Source organism: Bombus bifarius, unplaced genomic scaffold (assembly GCF_011952205.1).
Source record: "Bombus bifarius isolate JDL3187 unplaced genomic scaffold, Bbif_JDL3187 scf7180000008050, whole genome shotgun sequence".
Lineage (NCBI taxonomy): Eukaryota > Metazoa > Arthropoda > Insecta > Hymenoptera > Apidae > Bombus > Bombus bifarius.
In genome coordinates this window covers 184,047-200,639 of record NW_022884416.1, presented here as the reverse complement: position 1 = coordinate 200,639, position 16,593 = coordinate 184,047, and the positions used below count along the sequence as shown (strand labels likewise).

The 16,593-nt window shown below is 33.9% G+C and overlaps 2 protein-coding genes across 4 annotated transcripts; one reads left to right on the top strand and one right to left on the bottom strand.

The window, feature by feature from the left end:
• The first annotated feature begins 324 nt into the window (after nucleotides 1-324).
• LOC117208044 (glutaredoxin-3) lies at nucleotides 325-6,143 on the top strand. Of its 2 annotated transcripts, none has more exons than XM_033448871.1 (3): nucleotides 325-511; nucleotides 861-1,497; nucleotides 6,026-6,143. In XM_033448871.1, exons 1-2 carry the CDS (start codon nucleotides 462-464, stop codon nucleotides 1,483-1,485), a joined length of 675 nt encoding a protein of 224 aa, XP_033304762.1. In that variant the 5' UTR covers nucleotides 325-461; the 3' UTR covers nucleotides 1,486-1,497; nucleotides 6,026-6,143. The 2 variants fall into 2 exon arrangements, with proteins under 2 accessions (XP_033304762.1, XP_033304761.1); XM_033448870.1 differs by lacking the exon at nucleotides 6,026-6,143 and adding an exon at nucleotides 1,577-1,797.
• LOC117208043 (RRP12-like protein) lies at nucleotides 1,881-8,444 on the bottom strand. Of its 2 annotated transcripts, none has more exons than XM_033448868.1 (23): nucleotides 8,176-8,444; nucleotides 7,920-8,088; nucleotides 7,660-7,786; nucleotides 6,798-6,980; nucleotides 6,555-6,714; nucleotides 6,297-6,469; nucleotides 5,992-6,227; nucleotides 5,741-5,908; nucleotides 5,562-5,670; nucleotides 5,328-5,492; nucleotides 5,121-5,242; nucleotides 4,923-5,037; nucleotides 4,617-4,853; nucleotides 4,325-4,551; nucleotides 4,114-4,237; nucleotides 3,738-4,026; nucleotides 3,500-3,657; nucleotides 3,145-3,407; nucleotides 2,908-3,071; nucleotides 2,652-2,837; nucleotides 2,437-2,547; nucleotides 2,208-2,367; nucleotides 1,881-2,136 (listed from the first exon to the last, which is right to left on the bottom strand). In XM_033448868.1, the coding sequence occupies exons 1-23, from the start codon at nucleotides 8,309-8,311 to the stop codon at nucleotides 2,046-2,048; spliced, it is 3,873 nt and encodes a 1,290-aa protein (XP_033304759.1). In that variant the 5' UTR covers nucleotides 8,312-8,444; the 3' UTR covers nucleotides 1,881-2,045. The 2 variants fall into 2 exon arrangements, with proteins under 2 accessions (XP_033304759.1, XP_033304760.1); XM_033448869.1 differs by having other exon boundaries at nucleotides 2,208-2,364; nucleotides 8,176-8,311.
• Nucleotides 8,445-16,593: the final 8,149 nt, after the last annotated feature.

Here is a 16,593-nt window from a genome sequence, read left to right as displayed (position 1 = left end):
CATTTTCACTAAAAAAATGTTATATCTTTTATATTGAATTAAATGTTTTCTAAATTGTTTAAATTTAAATATTATGTGCTTTTTTTATTGAAGATTCAAACAAAAATTGGTGTACATACATATAATTTCCTTAACAACATTTCAATTTATTTTATTCGTTAAATAACAGAGAAATAGTAACGATAATTAAGCCATGAATTAGTATTGTTCACAAATTATTAAAAAAATTTAATGAAGTTTGTTGTAGAATACCATGTGTAGTAGAACTATTCTACTATAGAATGTAGGGGATTGGCGAACTACTGCACAGCCGCGGTAGTTTCGCATTTGTGAATATAAAACGTTTATAAGTGCGATGTTAAAAGTTGCGTAGAAGCTGTCGTAGTGAATAAACGAATTTGCAGAATATTTCTTGATAATATTATCGCGTGTTTATCAATTACACAAAGTAAAGTGACAGGATGTCTACCACTAATCTTAATTCTGAACAAGAATACAAGAATTACGTCAAGTGAGTAATTCTAAATAATAAGTAATTCAGTTTCTAGAAACAATATAACCTAGTCGATGAATATCATTCATTTTTTACCATATTATTGTATAAAAGATTCAGTTAATCTCAATTCAATTTGACTCGAAATATTGTTCAAAGTAGCGAAAGAAAATATTTTCTATTTTTACTTTTATGATGAAATAGATTAAATATTGCAATATAACAAAAGATAACTACGACTTTATATTATTTTCGTTCGATGTGAAAAAGTTCACAATTCACAATTTTTTATCGATGTAATTCTGTGATAAACTAGGGAAATTGCTAAGTCGGTGATTTTCAAGGTCATGTTCGTTTGTCGTGTCAGGTCACAAGATCTTTCTGTCATTCATTTCTACGCATCCTGGGCCGATCAGTGTTCGCAAATAAATGATGTGATCGAAGAAATGAGCAAACTGGCCGAGTATCAGGGGGTTAGGTTCGCCAAGATTGAAGCTGAGAAAATACCTGATGTATCCTTGAAAGCTGGTATCAGTGCAGTACCAACAGTTGTTCTCACAAGAAATAACACCATAGTCGATAGAATCGATGGAGCTAATCCTGCAGCTATAACGGAGAAAATTAAGCGCCAATTATTGACCAATAAAGATTCTATTTCGTTTGATACATGTAAACCTAAAGAAAAACTCGAAGAAAGACTAAAGAAATTAATAAATCAAGCGCCCTGTATGCTTTTCATGAAAGGATCTCCTACCACTCCACGTTGCGGATTTTCTAGAACAATAGTCTCTATTTTAGATTCTTGTAAGACAGATTACCAGACGTTTGATATTTTACAAGATAATGATGTTAGAGAAGGACTTAAAAAATTTAGTGATTGGCCAACATATCCTCAATTATATGTGAATGGAGAACTCATTGGAGGATTGGATATTGTAAAAGAAATGAACGAATCTGGAGAGCTGGAAAGAATGTTGCCTAAGAAGAGCTAATGCAAAAGAAACGTGAGTTTCTGTTTACATAAATATTTAAATACTTTTAGCTTAATAGAACTGCTTAATTATAGGATCTAATTGATTCTAGGATATAATTAAGAATCATATAATTAATTTCTTTCAAAAAAAAAGACCGGTCCCTATATTAATATAATTATTTGTAAGTTATTTTGTATCAGTTGTAAGGATTTCAATATTTGTTCTATGGAAATATGCAATAAATTAAACCATCTGTGTAAAAGGATCTTTTTGTAAGCGCTAATTTGTAGTCAACAGATTGCACAAGACAAATAAATAGTAATATAGGAATTCTTTTACTCTATAACGAAGTCACTTTGTTTTCAAACAATATGTCAATTTCTCAAGTGTTTCTGTTAATATTAATCCACACATGTTATAAATCGTCACAGATTTTTAATTCAGTGTCATTTCTTGTACATCTTTATATCATGCATTTTATGTATCTACAAATTTATAGCCAGTGAAACCTACTCATAATTAGAGACTCATACCACAAAAGCATAGTTTTTGAAAATTTTTTTATGGTATATTATACTTTAGCTTTTCCTTTGCTTCATTCCAATTTTCGCACCTTTCTTCGCTCCTCTAATAATGTTCTGAAATTTACTTGCATTTTTCTTCTTTTTTCTGAAGATAAAAATGAATCAATTCAATGCGTATCTTCAACTTAAATCAAAATTCATGGTATCATCATTTACCTTTTGTTTAATGCTGCTCTTGACAGAGGTACATAAGCATATGGATCTGGTTTTCCTTTCCTTTTAACATCACCTCCAGCCTTTGATGCTTTATATTCTGCTCCTGGTACATATTCTGTTCTTGATCTTTTCAATGGTCGATGTATTCCAGATCCTCCTGCTATGGATACCAAAATTGTTATTAAACAACAGACCAAAATTTACTATAGATTATATATTACTATTATACCTTGATACTTCAATGTGGATCCACTCCTTACGCTAATGTTATCATAACTATCGCTATATTTACGTTTTTTATCCATTGCTTGCGACATGGCTACAGACTGAACATCATCTTCTGATCATGTAACATAAAAATTCATTGACTTCGTTCACTTGTTTCTTTGAATTACTTTACATTTTTCTACAATTCCTAACATCAAATCTAACCCCAATTCTTACCATAATCGTCTTCTGAATCACTGTGCAACAAAAGTGCAGATTTCTTCTTTCTCTTGGGTTCTGGTTCGTTATCTTTCTCATTGTCTACTGTGATAATAAGACGGCCATCAGACGTAGTCTTAAATTCACGATGTTTCCGTTTTATAGCCGCTATTTTTGAATTTATAGCGACTGTAGGTTGTGTTGCTACAAAAATTATTTTGTAAATTTAATTCCAACTTCGACTAATCGAATTTTGAAAAATATCTAGACTTACTTGATATATTTCGAGCAGCCGCAGGATCAACGAGATCAACAATCTCTTCATTCTCATGAATCCAGGCTTCCTTTCGCGATGTTCTTTTCTTCCTTTTCCTTGACTCTTCATTGTCCATATCTTCATCGAACTCATCATCGCTATCCGCCAGTATTTCTTCTATACTGAATTTTAATAAAGATTATAGAGTTGTTTCTGTTTAAGAAAAATTTCGTTTAAAGTAAAATACGAAGTTACCTTTTAGGTTTTCTCTTTGCATTGAATTCGGTATCCTCGTCATTTTCTTGTTTTTTCAATTTCCTCAATTCTTTTTTCTTTTTCTTCGCTTCTTCTGCCTTATTCATATTTTTTAATCTCTTATGTAACATCGCATTAGAAGCTGGAATCATGCCAGAAATTGTTTCCATTCCGTATTTTCTTATTAACTTTACGAGAATATCTCGTACTTTTTGTCTGAAATGCCTATGGCAGTCATCGTTCATTGCACATAAAGCGTCTATCTGCAAATTCATTAATTCGTTTTTTTATTGAGCTATATGGGATTTTGTTACTAACCTTTTATTGTTATTAATTAAACGCCTTTGTTACTAACCAACAATTTTAAATTCGAAGCAGCAATATGAGATGGCATCACGGTAATATATACTTTGATATATGCCAATGCAGCTTCTGCAATTTCTCTTGTCGGACTTGTAACAAAAATACAAGCTTGTCCCAAGATTTCTTTAACTGTCTCTATACCTAAAGATCCTGTTGTAATATTTTTAATATGCTATTATTTATTTTTATACGAAATATTTATTTTAACTTTAGTTTGAAATATACTGTACCATTGTAATGATATGTAACGGATGAAAGCGCCAGCAAGGATGCGGTACAATACTTTTCTATCGCACCACTCAAACCAACCATGAGCATATTAACAAAGTCATTAAAATGTGTAGGATTTCCCACAAATTTCTCCGCAATAATATTTAAAAGTTGGTATGCAGAAGTTCGACATTTCTCATTTAACTCTTTTAAACACATTATTGCTTCGGGCACAATGGCTTCTAAGAACTTAGTTTTCTCAAGTTGTGGATGAATTTTTATGAGATGAATTAAGCATCTTAATCGTGCCTAATTAAAAAAATGAGTAAGGCTTATTTGTTAAAATTTTCATAAGAAACTGATATTATAGAACAATGTATGTAAGTTAGCACTTACTCCTCTGCTTGGTTTTGCGACTTCAGTAGCCGAGGATATTAATAATTTTTGTATCTCGCGTCTGTATTGGACTACAAACTCCTTACACGTTTCCTTCTCACTGCCACATATCTCTTCAAAAAACCTGAAAGAACACACAAGTAAAAACTAATTTTTGTTTTTGCAGAAAAGATAATTAAAATATTTAATTCCAAATATATTAAAAAGTTACCTATATGCTTTCTTCTGTTCCTTGGTTTTAGAAATTTCTTTAAGAAGTGGTACACACATATCGTAAAACGTCTTTAATCTATTAATGTCAGTATAATTAATAAATAATCTTATTATATCGTGAATACTTTCTTTGAAAAAGTCGTCGATATCAGGTTCTTTCAACTTAAATAACGCACGATCGAATAATTCGTGTACCAATTCCTTATCCGCAATTGTAAGATACACCTGTAATTGTACAAAATATTAGTTAATCTCTTTAAAGAAAATTACTCCTTCTATGCACAAATTACTCTTATTGTATCATATGTAGCAAAGCGTTGTCCTTCTTCGTCAGTTCCAAGTGGCTTAGTAGTGTATAGATTTAAAAACAATGGTAAATAATTCTTTGCAAATCTAGCTAGTTCGTGTATATCTTCTTTTTTGTCGTCTTCAAGTGCTTTCGTTATTAATCTTCGTAAGGCAGACATTATCGACATCCTTAAATTTTTTCTCTCATTTAAATTTGTCCCTAACAGTTTAGCTATATTCTAAACAAGATAAAAGTTATCTCATGGATACTTGATACTATATCTTTTATATTTATCTCTGATATATACCTTGAAATTATCTTTCACATCAATAGCGTTGTTGCATATACTTGGTAAAATAGCCCAGACTTGGCAAACGAGAAATTCGTAAGTTTTCCCGCCTACAGGTTCGGTTGCTTTTTTTCTAAAATTGAGTATAATTATCATTAAAAATATCAATGTAAGATAATTTATACTCTTATAATAAAGATAGATTAAAATACTTACTCGCACAATGCAGCGATAGGTAGCAATGTTTCCATGAAGAAAGTAAGTGACCCACCTAGCACACAATCTTTCAATAATGGTAGTAACCAAGTTCTTTTTAAATTAATCGCATTGTCCGATACCTATAGAATAGAGATTTATATTACTGTAGTTATAAAATAAAGTTTTTGTTTCTAAGCATAATCCGGTTCATATAGAATTACTTGCTTTCAATGGAATCAAATTTAAAACTGTCTCCAGTCCGAGTACTCTTATCGCAGCGCCAATAGCGTACTCTGCGTCATTTATCAAAGAAAAATTATAGGAATCACGTAACTCCGCTAGACTTCTCAATATTTCTACTAATTGCGGACTTCTCGCTTTACCAGTTACCTGTAATAAAAGGGAACGTTGAATTGTACAACATTGACAAAAGGATAAGAAGCAGAAAATCGATATTACCTGAAACAGTAGGGCTGTTAAATCAAGAATATAACACCAAGCTTCCAAATATTGATAACCTAATGCTTGATGGATCATAAAAGTTATCTGATTGATAGTGTCCTTATATCTAAAAGTATGATATAAATGATGAGATATAAATTATAGATACGAAGAATAATAATTAAATCTAATCTTACGTTTTCATTGATTCTTCGGTTTCACACATTTTACCGACACAATCTTGTAATAAAATTTTTATCGTGTGCGAAGAACCAGATATAACTTCCGATTTGCCCGAAAGCCACAATTGACTACATGTGTTCAAAATTCTTGGTAAAAGAACTGCGCATAAATTTAATGAATTGCTATAAAGGAAAAATACATTCAGCAATTACTATCTCTTCAATAAAATTGGATATAAGGAGTTTAAATATAAAAGTTTGTTTACTGCGCTAAATTTAAATACGCTTCTTGCATTACAGTTAGCCATGCTAAGGTTGGTTGTGTATCAGTTGCTGGAGGTTGATAATCATATAAGGCAGTAATGATTTGCCCATTTCTTTGTACTGGTAGAATAGCTTCTGATGGTCGAGAAACGAACAAACCATGAAAGGTTTGTAGACAACATGAAGTTACTAACACATTTTTCATAGTCATAAGCTTCAATAAAGATTCACTGATAGTCTGGAAAACAAAAGTTCGTAATTGTATAATATAAATATATGTATTTCCTTAACAAATGTTGACAAATACCTTCACATGAATCTTTGGTAAATGATGGAAAATGTCTTTTAGTAGTGTAAGGACACGAAGAACATTTGTAATACCATCGGACTCGGAGTCAAGTTGACCAATACAGAATTTTGCAACGTATGGAGTAGCTGGATGATATTGCGGTGGGTTTTCACCTTTCATGATATCACCTCCTATAATTATTAACATTGTAATATTAAAGTTTATCAAAAATTGTCCAATTTATTTGAATAATTTCTTTATTCAAATTCGTGCTACCGTTTAATATGGTACATATTCCATGTTGTGCCGATTGTCGTAATTTGTGTTTATAGTGTATACTAAACGATAAAATGACATCCAACACTTGCATCGTAGATGAACTAGACCATGTGGCTGCTTCTTGTGCTCGAAGGAGCAAAGATAAACAATGAATACACTGTGAAAAATGAAAAATATAGATAGTATGCCTTGGTGTAATATCTAAAATCATATAAAGAAATAGAATGAAAAACGATTTACATGTCGAAGTATTAAGTGCTCTTCCGACGATGCATATTTAACAAGGATACGTAAGAAAATTCCACTTGCAGATCCAAATTGGATATTTAAAACATTTTTTGGGACAGTTTTTAGGGCCATGCCTAATAACGAGAGCGTGGCTGCGATTGACATATCCGATTCAATCGCTTCCAAAGTGCTCATCTAAGATATTAATATTTATAATTAGTTTGTCCATACCTTCCTTAACCCTTTGCGAACGAGTATCGGCATATAGCCGCCAGAGTCTGTTCACAGTTCCGGGTACTTATTTTGAGATGTCTGACGTACGTCTATTTTTCTGAGCGATAATCTCATGCGTACTTACGCATGGATATAGTAAACTAAACAGTGCTATGTTTTTGATGGGAGAAAACTATAGATCTTTAGAAATCTTATGTTCCGTTTAACATAAACTCGCGATGCAGGATGATGGCCGAGTGAGAACGAATTTCAGTCTTTCAATGGCATTACCAGACGAATCGACAAGCTTTTTATAAATTTTATATATTTTTTATAATACCTTATATGTACACAATGCCTAAAAGATTCAGAAGAGGTTCGATAGTGACAGTAGTGATGACGAATATTATTTTGAACCTGACAAGATAGAAGACAACAACAGTGCTTCAGACAGTGGAAATAAACTCTGTCCAATAGGGACATAGCTCAGACATTTCAATATTTCTAGCGATAGTCACGGCGATGATGAACCCTCAACAACGCAATCGTTCAATGTGTATATTTTCTCAATTGTGTGTGCCAATACCTCTTGTCCACAGCGACACCCGCTCGTCGTGCAGCCCCGTTCGCAAAGGGTTAAAAAGTGTTTTGTAATACATACCAATGCAGCAAAATATTCTGTGCTAGATTCATTACCACCATGCTGTTTTATAATCTCCGTTACAGCGGACAACACAGCTAACATTTCCTTATGCAACAGTGATTTCGATTGAAAATGATGTAAGAACCTGTAAAATCATTATACAATAATATTTAATTAATCGCTCAATAATTTAATAATTTAATCATTTAATAATATCTTCGAATACATATTGCTGATATTTAAAACTAAGTTTGATTTAAGTACGATTATGCACTAACCTACTAAATGATATATTTGAACAATTGGTAGCAAAGGTATCAGCAGTGTTTTCTGTACATGTTTCCCAAGAGTTACCTTTGCTATCAGGTGTTTCTACCTGTGATTCAATCCCTTGAATAGCATTGTGTTTTTTTAAACTTTCCTCTGTTATACCAGGCTTCGCAGAGGCTAAGGGAATTACAAAATTTAATATAATATCAAAGACAAAAGAAAATTCATAAAAAATTCTAATCATTGATATTTGTAAGTTTATACCTGTTGAATCTTTGAAGAACATCCAGGATGCCTGTTCCCGATGCTTTTTAGTTTGTGGATTAGAGCTGGAGCTCTGACCCTTCGGCCAACGTTTCGCCTTTTTCCGGCTATTTAACCGCAATCCCAATTTACCCATCTTCTCCTACCTAATTTTTGAGTAATATATACTTGAAAGGTACGAAATTTATCAAGACAGATATTTCTTTCTTTTATCCTTAACGATAGAGAGAGGTTAAATCTATACCGCACGTGCTGTAAGTATTGTTACGACGTTATTGATGACGTCGTATGGGAAAATGCTACGATATTCTAATGACTGTCGAAAGATGGCAGCATGTATCCAGCATTGTGTAGCTTAAATATAAGTGGGAGCCATCATATTCCAAATAAGAGACATCCAAGTTTCAAATTTCCAAGACCGTAAGCTTTTAAGTTTTATTTTCTCATAATTGAAAATTTTCAAATTCTCAAGTTCCGGAATTTGTTAAGTTTCAAATCTATCTATCTAAGTTTGTTAAGTTTGTAGATCTATCAATAATAAAAATAACTTTATCCACAAATTAAAGCAGACTCGATCTTGGAAAGCAAATCGAGAATCAGGAATCTAAACGTCCGTTACCCGGAATGATTATTCACGTTATGATCTTTATTGTAACTATCGATGATTAAGCGTGTAATTAGGCGACGCGAAAATTTTCAAATTTATTGTAAACCGTATATGACTTATGAGTCCAGATGAATCAACAGTCACGTTCTCGTTTGATGGAGATACATATGTTATTCGATCGTGAAGGAAACGTTCGCCAGATGGAATCATTAACAGGTAGTAAAGAATAGATCCTCCTTGCACGAGGCCATGACCATCGTGGATGAATTGTCCGTTTCAAGAAGCGTTTGGTATAATATGTATTATTGTATTATCATTAATTATATTAAATATATTGCAATTATTGTATATTGTATATAGTATATTGTGCGTGATGGAAGAATAGAATGTGAATAATGCTGTGTACCGATTTATATCCTGGAACGTGTTAGATTGATTAGACCGCTGATTTTTATGCAAATTCATATTCTTGACTTCATCTACCATATTTTGGATTTCGTATAGTTGCTTTGCTTTTATGGCGGGGCAACTCAAAAACTTTCGCATTTGCTTTTATTGCATACAAAGTTTACAGAATTTTTTACCAGCATGTTCTATCATGTAAAGCAGCATATTTATAATGCTTCACGTCAGAGGGCAAAATTATTTCATATATCGTTATCAATTTGGCCTTACAACTATACGATAACATACGATAGTACGGTTATGGCTCAGGAAAATGTCTTTATAAATTTCAAAACACTTCTTCTTTAAAGTTTATATTTCTTGAATTGTGGCATTATTAAAACAAAGCAGAGATACGAGGAATACAGGCGAAAGATACACAGCGTAAAATACAAAAAAAAAAAAAAAACTCTACTTTCTTAAAGAGCGTAAAAATAACGTAGACCTGTTGCTCGTTATGCTATATCTCGGTTTCACGTGTCGAGTGATCAAAAATCCTCTCGATCTCTTTTCCAACATCCAGACCATCGATCTTCCAAACAGTCCGATCGATCGAACGATCTACTAGTGACAAATGCTCCAAACTGGGAAATTTTTCCAAAGAAGAATTTCCTGAAAGAATCACATTTCCTTTTCAACTGCGATCCGAAAACTACGTTTGCGATTTAAGAAACCTTTCTCACCAGATATCCACGAATGAATAGAGTGAAATTAAGGAAGAAGGGTACGATCTTGCTTGCCGTGGTAATTGAACGCGTTTTGCCAGTTGCAAACGACGCCGTGCACTTGGCAAATTGCATTAGAAGAACAAGTTCGACCCACGACGACATGGTACCCTCGTTTCCAGTAATTGAACACAGACAAGAAGCGATGGTGTCATTGGTGACGTAGGTGGTGGGCTGAGACTGGATGGCGTATTGATTCCGTGACGTCACGAAAACACGTCCCACGCCGAATTCATGAGATTCCTCCTCGTTCCTAGCTAGCTTCCGGTTATCCAACCTTATCCAGGAATTTACGTTACTCGTAATTAAGGAATGGCTTTTTCGAACATTTTCGATCAATATTTGGTGGACGGGTCAGTTATTTTTTCGTGTCCCTTGTTTTTGAGATGTGGATTTTCGAAAGTGTATATCATCTCCTAGAGTTAAGATACCAAGATGGCTATGCTAATATTCAGAATACTTTGAAGATCGTTGTGATAAAAATACAACGATACAAGTTGATAGAATAATTAAACAATTTATAGTGTTACAAAAATTCCCCTTAGCGAAGAACATGAAATTTTTTAAATAACTTTTAATTTGGATCTGTGATCTTAAAATATTTCGTAGGTCACGAGTTTCAAGTTAGAACTGATACTAGTGCTGACTGTTTAATAATACATAAATAATAATAAATTAATAATAAATAAAAGAATCTTTCTTTTTCTAAGCAAGCGGGCAACATTTTTACTTAGCAACGCAAACCAACAAGCTAAAAACAAGTTTCACATAATCACATCGAGGACAGTGATAAAATGCATGTTGCGTCGATCTTTCAATCATGTGCTGTAATGATCCGAGCGGCTATCGTAGAAGTATTGCGTTATCGTTTATTACACCTTCAGATGCAAATCCTTCTTAATGCCAGAGGATTCTGTTGAACGAGGCCCCTTCCTTATGTTGCTACCAATTCGTACAATTAACATACCATAAATGCCAATTACATTTTTGCATCGTTAAGTCCACGTCTGCGGTGCGGAATTTCCAAATTCGGAAGTAAACTTGAAAAATTAATCGATCGATATTTTAGGGCGAAAGTTGCGTCACGCGGTATAGTTAATTCACGGTTTTACCAAGGGGACACGGTGACAGGACTACAAAAAATGCACCTGGCCTGACCTGGAACGGAGTTTCTATTCCAGACGATCTTGCGCCCCTTTAAGCGAGGTTCTACCCCTTTGTCTAGTCTCTGAAGTCTTTAGAACAGATCCAGCTGCTAGATCTTTTATGCCTCGACGAGTTTTCGCGTTCTAACTGGACACGTGCAACCTCGGGTTTCGTTTCCTTTTTTGTTTTTTTCATTGCTTCGTCGGAACTTGCGCGTTTTGAGGCGTTGCCTATAGTACTGGGCTTCTTTGAAGACTTTTTCGAGGATTAGTCTTTTTAGACATAGATTTAATTTTTTTTAAATTGCCGAATCTTTTTATAGGAATTTTATAAGAATTGAAGTTGAAAGTTTTATATGGAAGTATTTAGATTGTCAAGTGCGCTATTGTATAATTGGTACATTCTATTATCATGATTGCAGCGCCATTATTATTCTATTGATTTGCGCTTGTCAGAAATCATAATTTTTATCTTTTATTCTTTTTTCAAGAATTAATACCTACTAATTTGTGTTTAGTTATAAACAAACAGTGTTCGTCGTTGCCGCACAGAGGCAAGATACATTTTTACGGGCGTTTATGATTTTATAGAGGAAACATAACGTAAATTGAAAATTTCATATACTAGCACGCATAAATAAGTAATTATTGTGCATAAATATCATGAAATCCGTGTTTAACGTTTGTGTTAATAAATCTTAGGTGCTTTATATTTTTATTTAGGATTGAATTATCTCTTCCGAAAAAAATCTCAAATTTATAAAAATTTAGAAAAAATTGGTTAACTGTATATTTTTATCGCTTTCCTTACGAAATTACGATACTCCGATTCCACATACGCATATCACACACAATACTCAATCGAATATAACAAAATACAGTGAAATCATCTTAAATAAATAAATAAGTATATAGTATGTGCAAAGTTAACTATATTTCGCTATATATCATTCCTGAAAAATTCAAGTCATATTTTTCTCATAATTAGAGAAATTTTCGGTCTGTTTATTCCCAAGCTAAGTTCAACAATTTGTTGTGTCAATTACGTTATCTATGTTTGTTGGAAAAAGAATACTTGAAATATTATGAAACTATAGTTACGCAAGACCCGAACTATATGGCGGTATAATGTATTATAATTAATTACTACGAAAGCTTTGGACACTGTTCTCAATTACCGCTGCTTTGGTAAACACGCGATTTCATTAACGGTAAGCATGAGAGGGTTAGCAAGAGTAATTGAAGAAATAAGATTATGCAACTTGCAAATAGTTTATCGTGCCTTTGCATCGTATAAGGACTGAACGATCATCGATCGTATTTCCCTCATTGCACCAGAAGATCGTTATTTATTTGCGCAGTCTTAATTATTATCTAGCTGTTTTGAGAATGTATCGACAGACATCCTTTAAATGAATACTGGTTTCGTCGCTATCATTTCCTAATTTTTGTATATCTCGTTATAAAATATCTTATATATATTAAATGAATTATATAAATGTGTAATTTTAGGACATTTAACGATGGGACTGTAGGAACGTCGCCTACCCTCCGATTTCTATGATTTTTTGCATAAGTTGTAGAAATGTATGGGTATTTTCTACAACTTTCTTCTCCTTCTCCTGTAATGGGTGGACTCGCTTAGCTGGCGAGATATTCGCGAAAAACGGCCGGTACAGTGTATTTTTGCCCATAGTTGCGCGTCCGTGGCAGCGTATGCGTCAGTATTGGTTGCCGGCCGCTTATCTTCCGTTTATAAACGAGGATTGGGCGAGCTTAAACTCCCCGTGCACAACGTGCATATGCATGTGCGAGGCTGCGTCTGAGCTGCGAGAATGCAATTTGTTGTAACTTTACAACTTATATCACTATTGCTTTGTTCAGCTTTGGGTCAGATTTTTCAATTCTGCCGCCACGAGGCGGTCGTCAACGTCCGCGTGAAGTAACAACAAATTAATTATAAAAATTACGGACGAACGAATAAGTAATGTTATTTTATGAAATAAAATTATAGTTGTCATTTCGTGCAAGCGTTGCCAGGGTGTCACCTTGCTACGGTTGCATTGAAAAGTCTGAGCCAAACCTAAACCCAATACATTGATGATACTCGCTCTTAATCGAGTTATAACAGATACTTTTCGCAGCCTCGTATATGCAGTTGCGCTCGGGCTGCTTCGAGTTTTCTCATAGTTATAAAGTTATAAACCCAAAGTTTATTCCTTTCCATTTCCCAAAGTTATAAACTACCGTTTATAAACAGAAGATAAGCGGCCGGTGGTGGGCAACCAATAGTGACGCATACTCCGTGAAATACGCCGTGTCGTACCAGCAGTTTTTCGCGAATATCTCGTAAACTAAGCGAGCGCGTTTCTTACGTGCATAGGAAAAAGTTGTTTAAAATATCGATTTCTATAATATATCCAACGATCAGCGAAATCGGAGAGCACGCAGCGTTTCTACAGTTTCGTCGATTTCAGTTTAACATGTATCCTATGTTTTACGTGATAAGATGTACAGATAGTTAAGGGTTATTATATACATCGATAAAAATTGTAGTTATCCGATTGTTAGTAATTTGTATATTAAACATCATTTGCACGATAATGGATTATACATATAATATCATGCTTTAAATCATATAACGTGGAAAACTATTTTGATATAAGCTATCTTGATATTTCTTTCATATCTAAGTCATTTTGTACAATTTTATTTGCACGGAGGATTCAATTTAAAATTAGCAATTAATGATACTGAAATTTCTGCGATTAACGTTAATCGAGCGAGATTCCCAGGAATAATGGAGGAAAATTCAGGAACAGAAGGAATCCGAGTTCGTAAGAAAAGTCTTGGGAAAGCACGTACCGTTCCATAATGACGTCGCATCGGGTATTCCCCTCTCTTTATCAAGAAACTACATGCTATCGTTATCCTAGATTGCGTTCATTCCGTTTCTACTACTACTACTATTTCTCGTAGCTGTAAGCTCTGTGTCTCGCTACCTGAATACCGAGTAATGAATTTTTATTTTTTCGAATTTTCGAATCTTTAAATATCGAAATATTCGAAATATTCGAAATTTTCAAACATCTAAATTATCAAAGTTTGAAATTTTGCCAGACATTTGAGTTTTCAAATTCTCAATTTTATACATCCTCAAATTTGAAAATTTTGATCAAACAAAATATTTCCATTGCGTTAATACCGCTTCGGTAACTGCCTCCTCTCTCCATCTTACGTTCTAGGTAAACGAAGTCGACGTCATGAATCGTCATGATTTTGAAAATATCGCGTGCTCGTAAAGCCATTCATAAAAGTCGTGGCAAGATCTTGTTTCGTCATTTTCATTATTTCATGCCACGCGTGCAAGGAATAGCTCGGTCAGGATCTTGATCAAGAAACTACAGATCATGATGAAAACACGATGAAATCCTGATCATAGACGCGGTTCTTAATGACGGACGTTGGAAGTTGATTACCGAAATTTTATCAAACCGACGTGACGCGTCCAGCGACGCAGTTTAATTATACGACAAGCGAAAACAGGATTGCTCGGCCACGACAAAGCGTAATACGATTACTCCGTTGCTGGACGGAACGTTGATGGCGTTGGTCGATGCAATTTGCAGCGAAGCGATTCAGCTTCGATTTTTCATCCCAAAAACAATAGAATTTTTCAAAATCTGTTATCAATCAATTACTGTTTATAAGATTTGACACATCGAAGAGAATAAAATGGGACATTGTTAGTCTTTATATCAAAATCCACTATACCGGAAATAGGCTCAATTTACAATAATTTATCAAATTAATCCGCCATTACTTATAAAATCTAAAGAACCGCGAAGATCATACACGAAAGAATTAAATAAGAATTCGAACATTATCAGAACGATCATTTATTCGCTATCAATATATTCAGTATCAATCTAAGGAATCGAGAATAAAAGACAAACAGCGTTAACCAAGAATTGTTGTCGGATCAAAGGAAATATCGTATGAAAATGGTAATTAATTACAATAGGCGCATTAATAGGCTGGGTTATTACTTCTAAGTTATTGCATATACTCGACGTATCATGATGTAAACATACTTTACGAGCGGTTGAGAATGTAAATTTGCTACCTGTTAGTATGCGAGCGTGCACCGCGGCTGATAGTCGATAAAGCGGTCGATATGGATTGACTGACATGGATCGTGCAGGTGCACCACTCTATATAGGATATCGCGCGATTGACGTGTGAAGCATTAAATTTCGTCTGGTAGACTCGCGTAGCTCGTAATTCTGTGTTCTAAGTGTCTTTTTTATTTTACCAATGTACGGACGTACGTATCGACGGCACGCGATGTTATTATAATTGTTCCGTGAAGATAGATCTTTTTTATCAGTCGTTTTCTTATGCAGGTAGTAGCCAAGTATATTATCGGCGAAAAACTCGAAATCGAATTGTTAAATTCTTCCGTAGTGTCAGTCGTTAATTTGGAACCATCGTTGTTTCATAGGAAATTTACAATTACTACTATTCCATAAGATTCAAGAATTTCAAGAAGTTCGTGTCAAAAGATTGTCCTTGTGTAAATGAAATTTAAATGAGTAATATTTAAAAATGACTTTTAGCATATTATGATAACCAATATCGTTTGGATGTTAGTTTACATATGTAAACGAAATTTGCTGCATGCATATTGCAGTGGACCTTGAACTCGTAATCGTAATTGTTATAAATTCTTATCATTATCCTTATCAGGAAAGAAGTTATGTTAATTTGTTAACATTGAAGTTTACTGAAAGTAAATGACTTATGAACTGTTTGATACCAGCGCAGTCGAGCATGTAGACGCTCGATTCTTTTATTCGAGTGTGCTGTAAGTACTTAAGTGTTGTCTTAATATAAGTCTCCACAAATCTCAAGACTGGCATCAAGATTTAGGTATATTTCGGTGTTCTTCATAGTTTTCCAATAAACGAAGAACATACATAATATGCCTCTCTACACATTTTTAACTCGATGACTCGTACAATTTTGTTTCTTGTTATTTTAATTTATTTGCCTATGGTTGCCAACAAGTTATTTCATCTTTTCTCTGCTTCGCTTCTTCCATGCTCATGAAGTTTTCGATATAAGCCATATTTTAAGATTGCAGCCAAGAATACATTTCAATAATTTTCAATAAGTTTCTCACGAAATCAACGATTATTTCTACGCGCCTCTAATCCAAGAAACTTACACAATTTTCCTTTTCTGGAACTTTAATCGTACTAACTCGAAAATACTAACTCAACTAACTGAATTTTACGTAGTTACATAACGTTTGCTCTACACCTCCAGCGAAGGATCCAGCGAAAGCAGTATCTCATTTGCAAACGTACAGCCAGCGACCCCTAAATTCCAGCCTGAGGTACCGTTCAATCACACTTCAATGTCCATACATCGTGCATCTAAAACATAAAAGAAGACAACTAACTTAATGCAAAATCGCTACTGAGAACGGTCG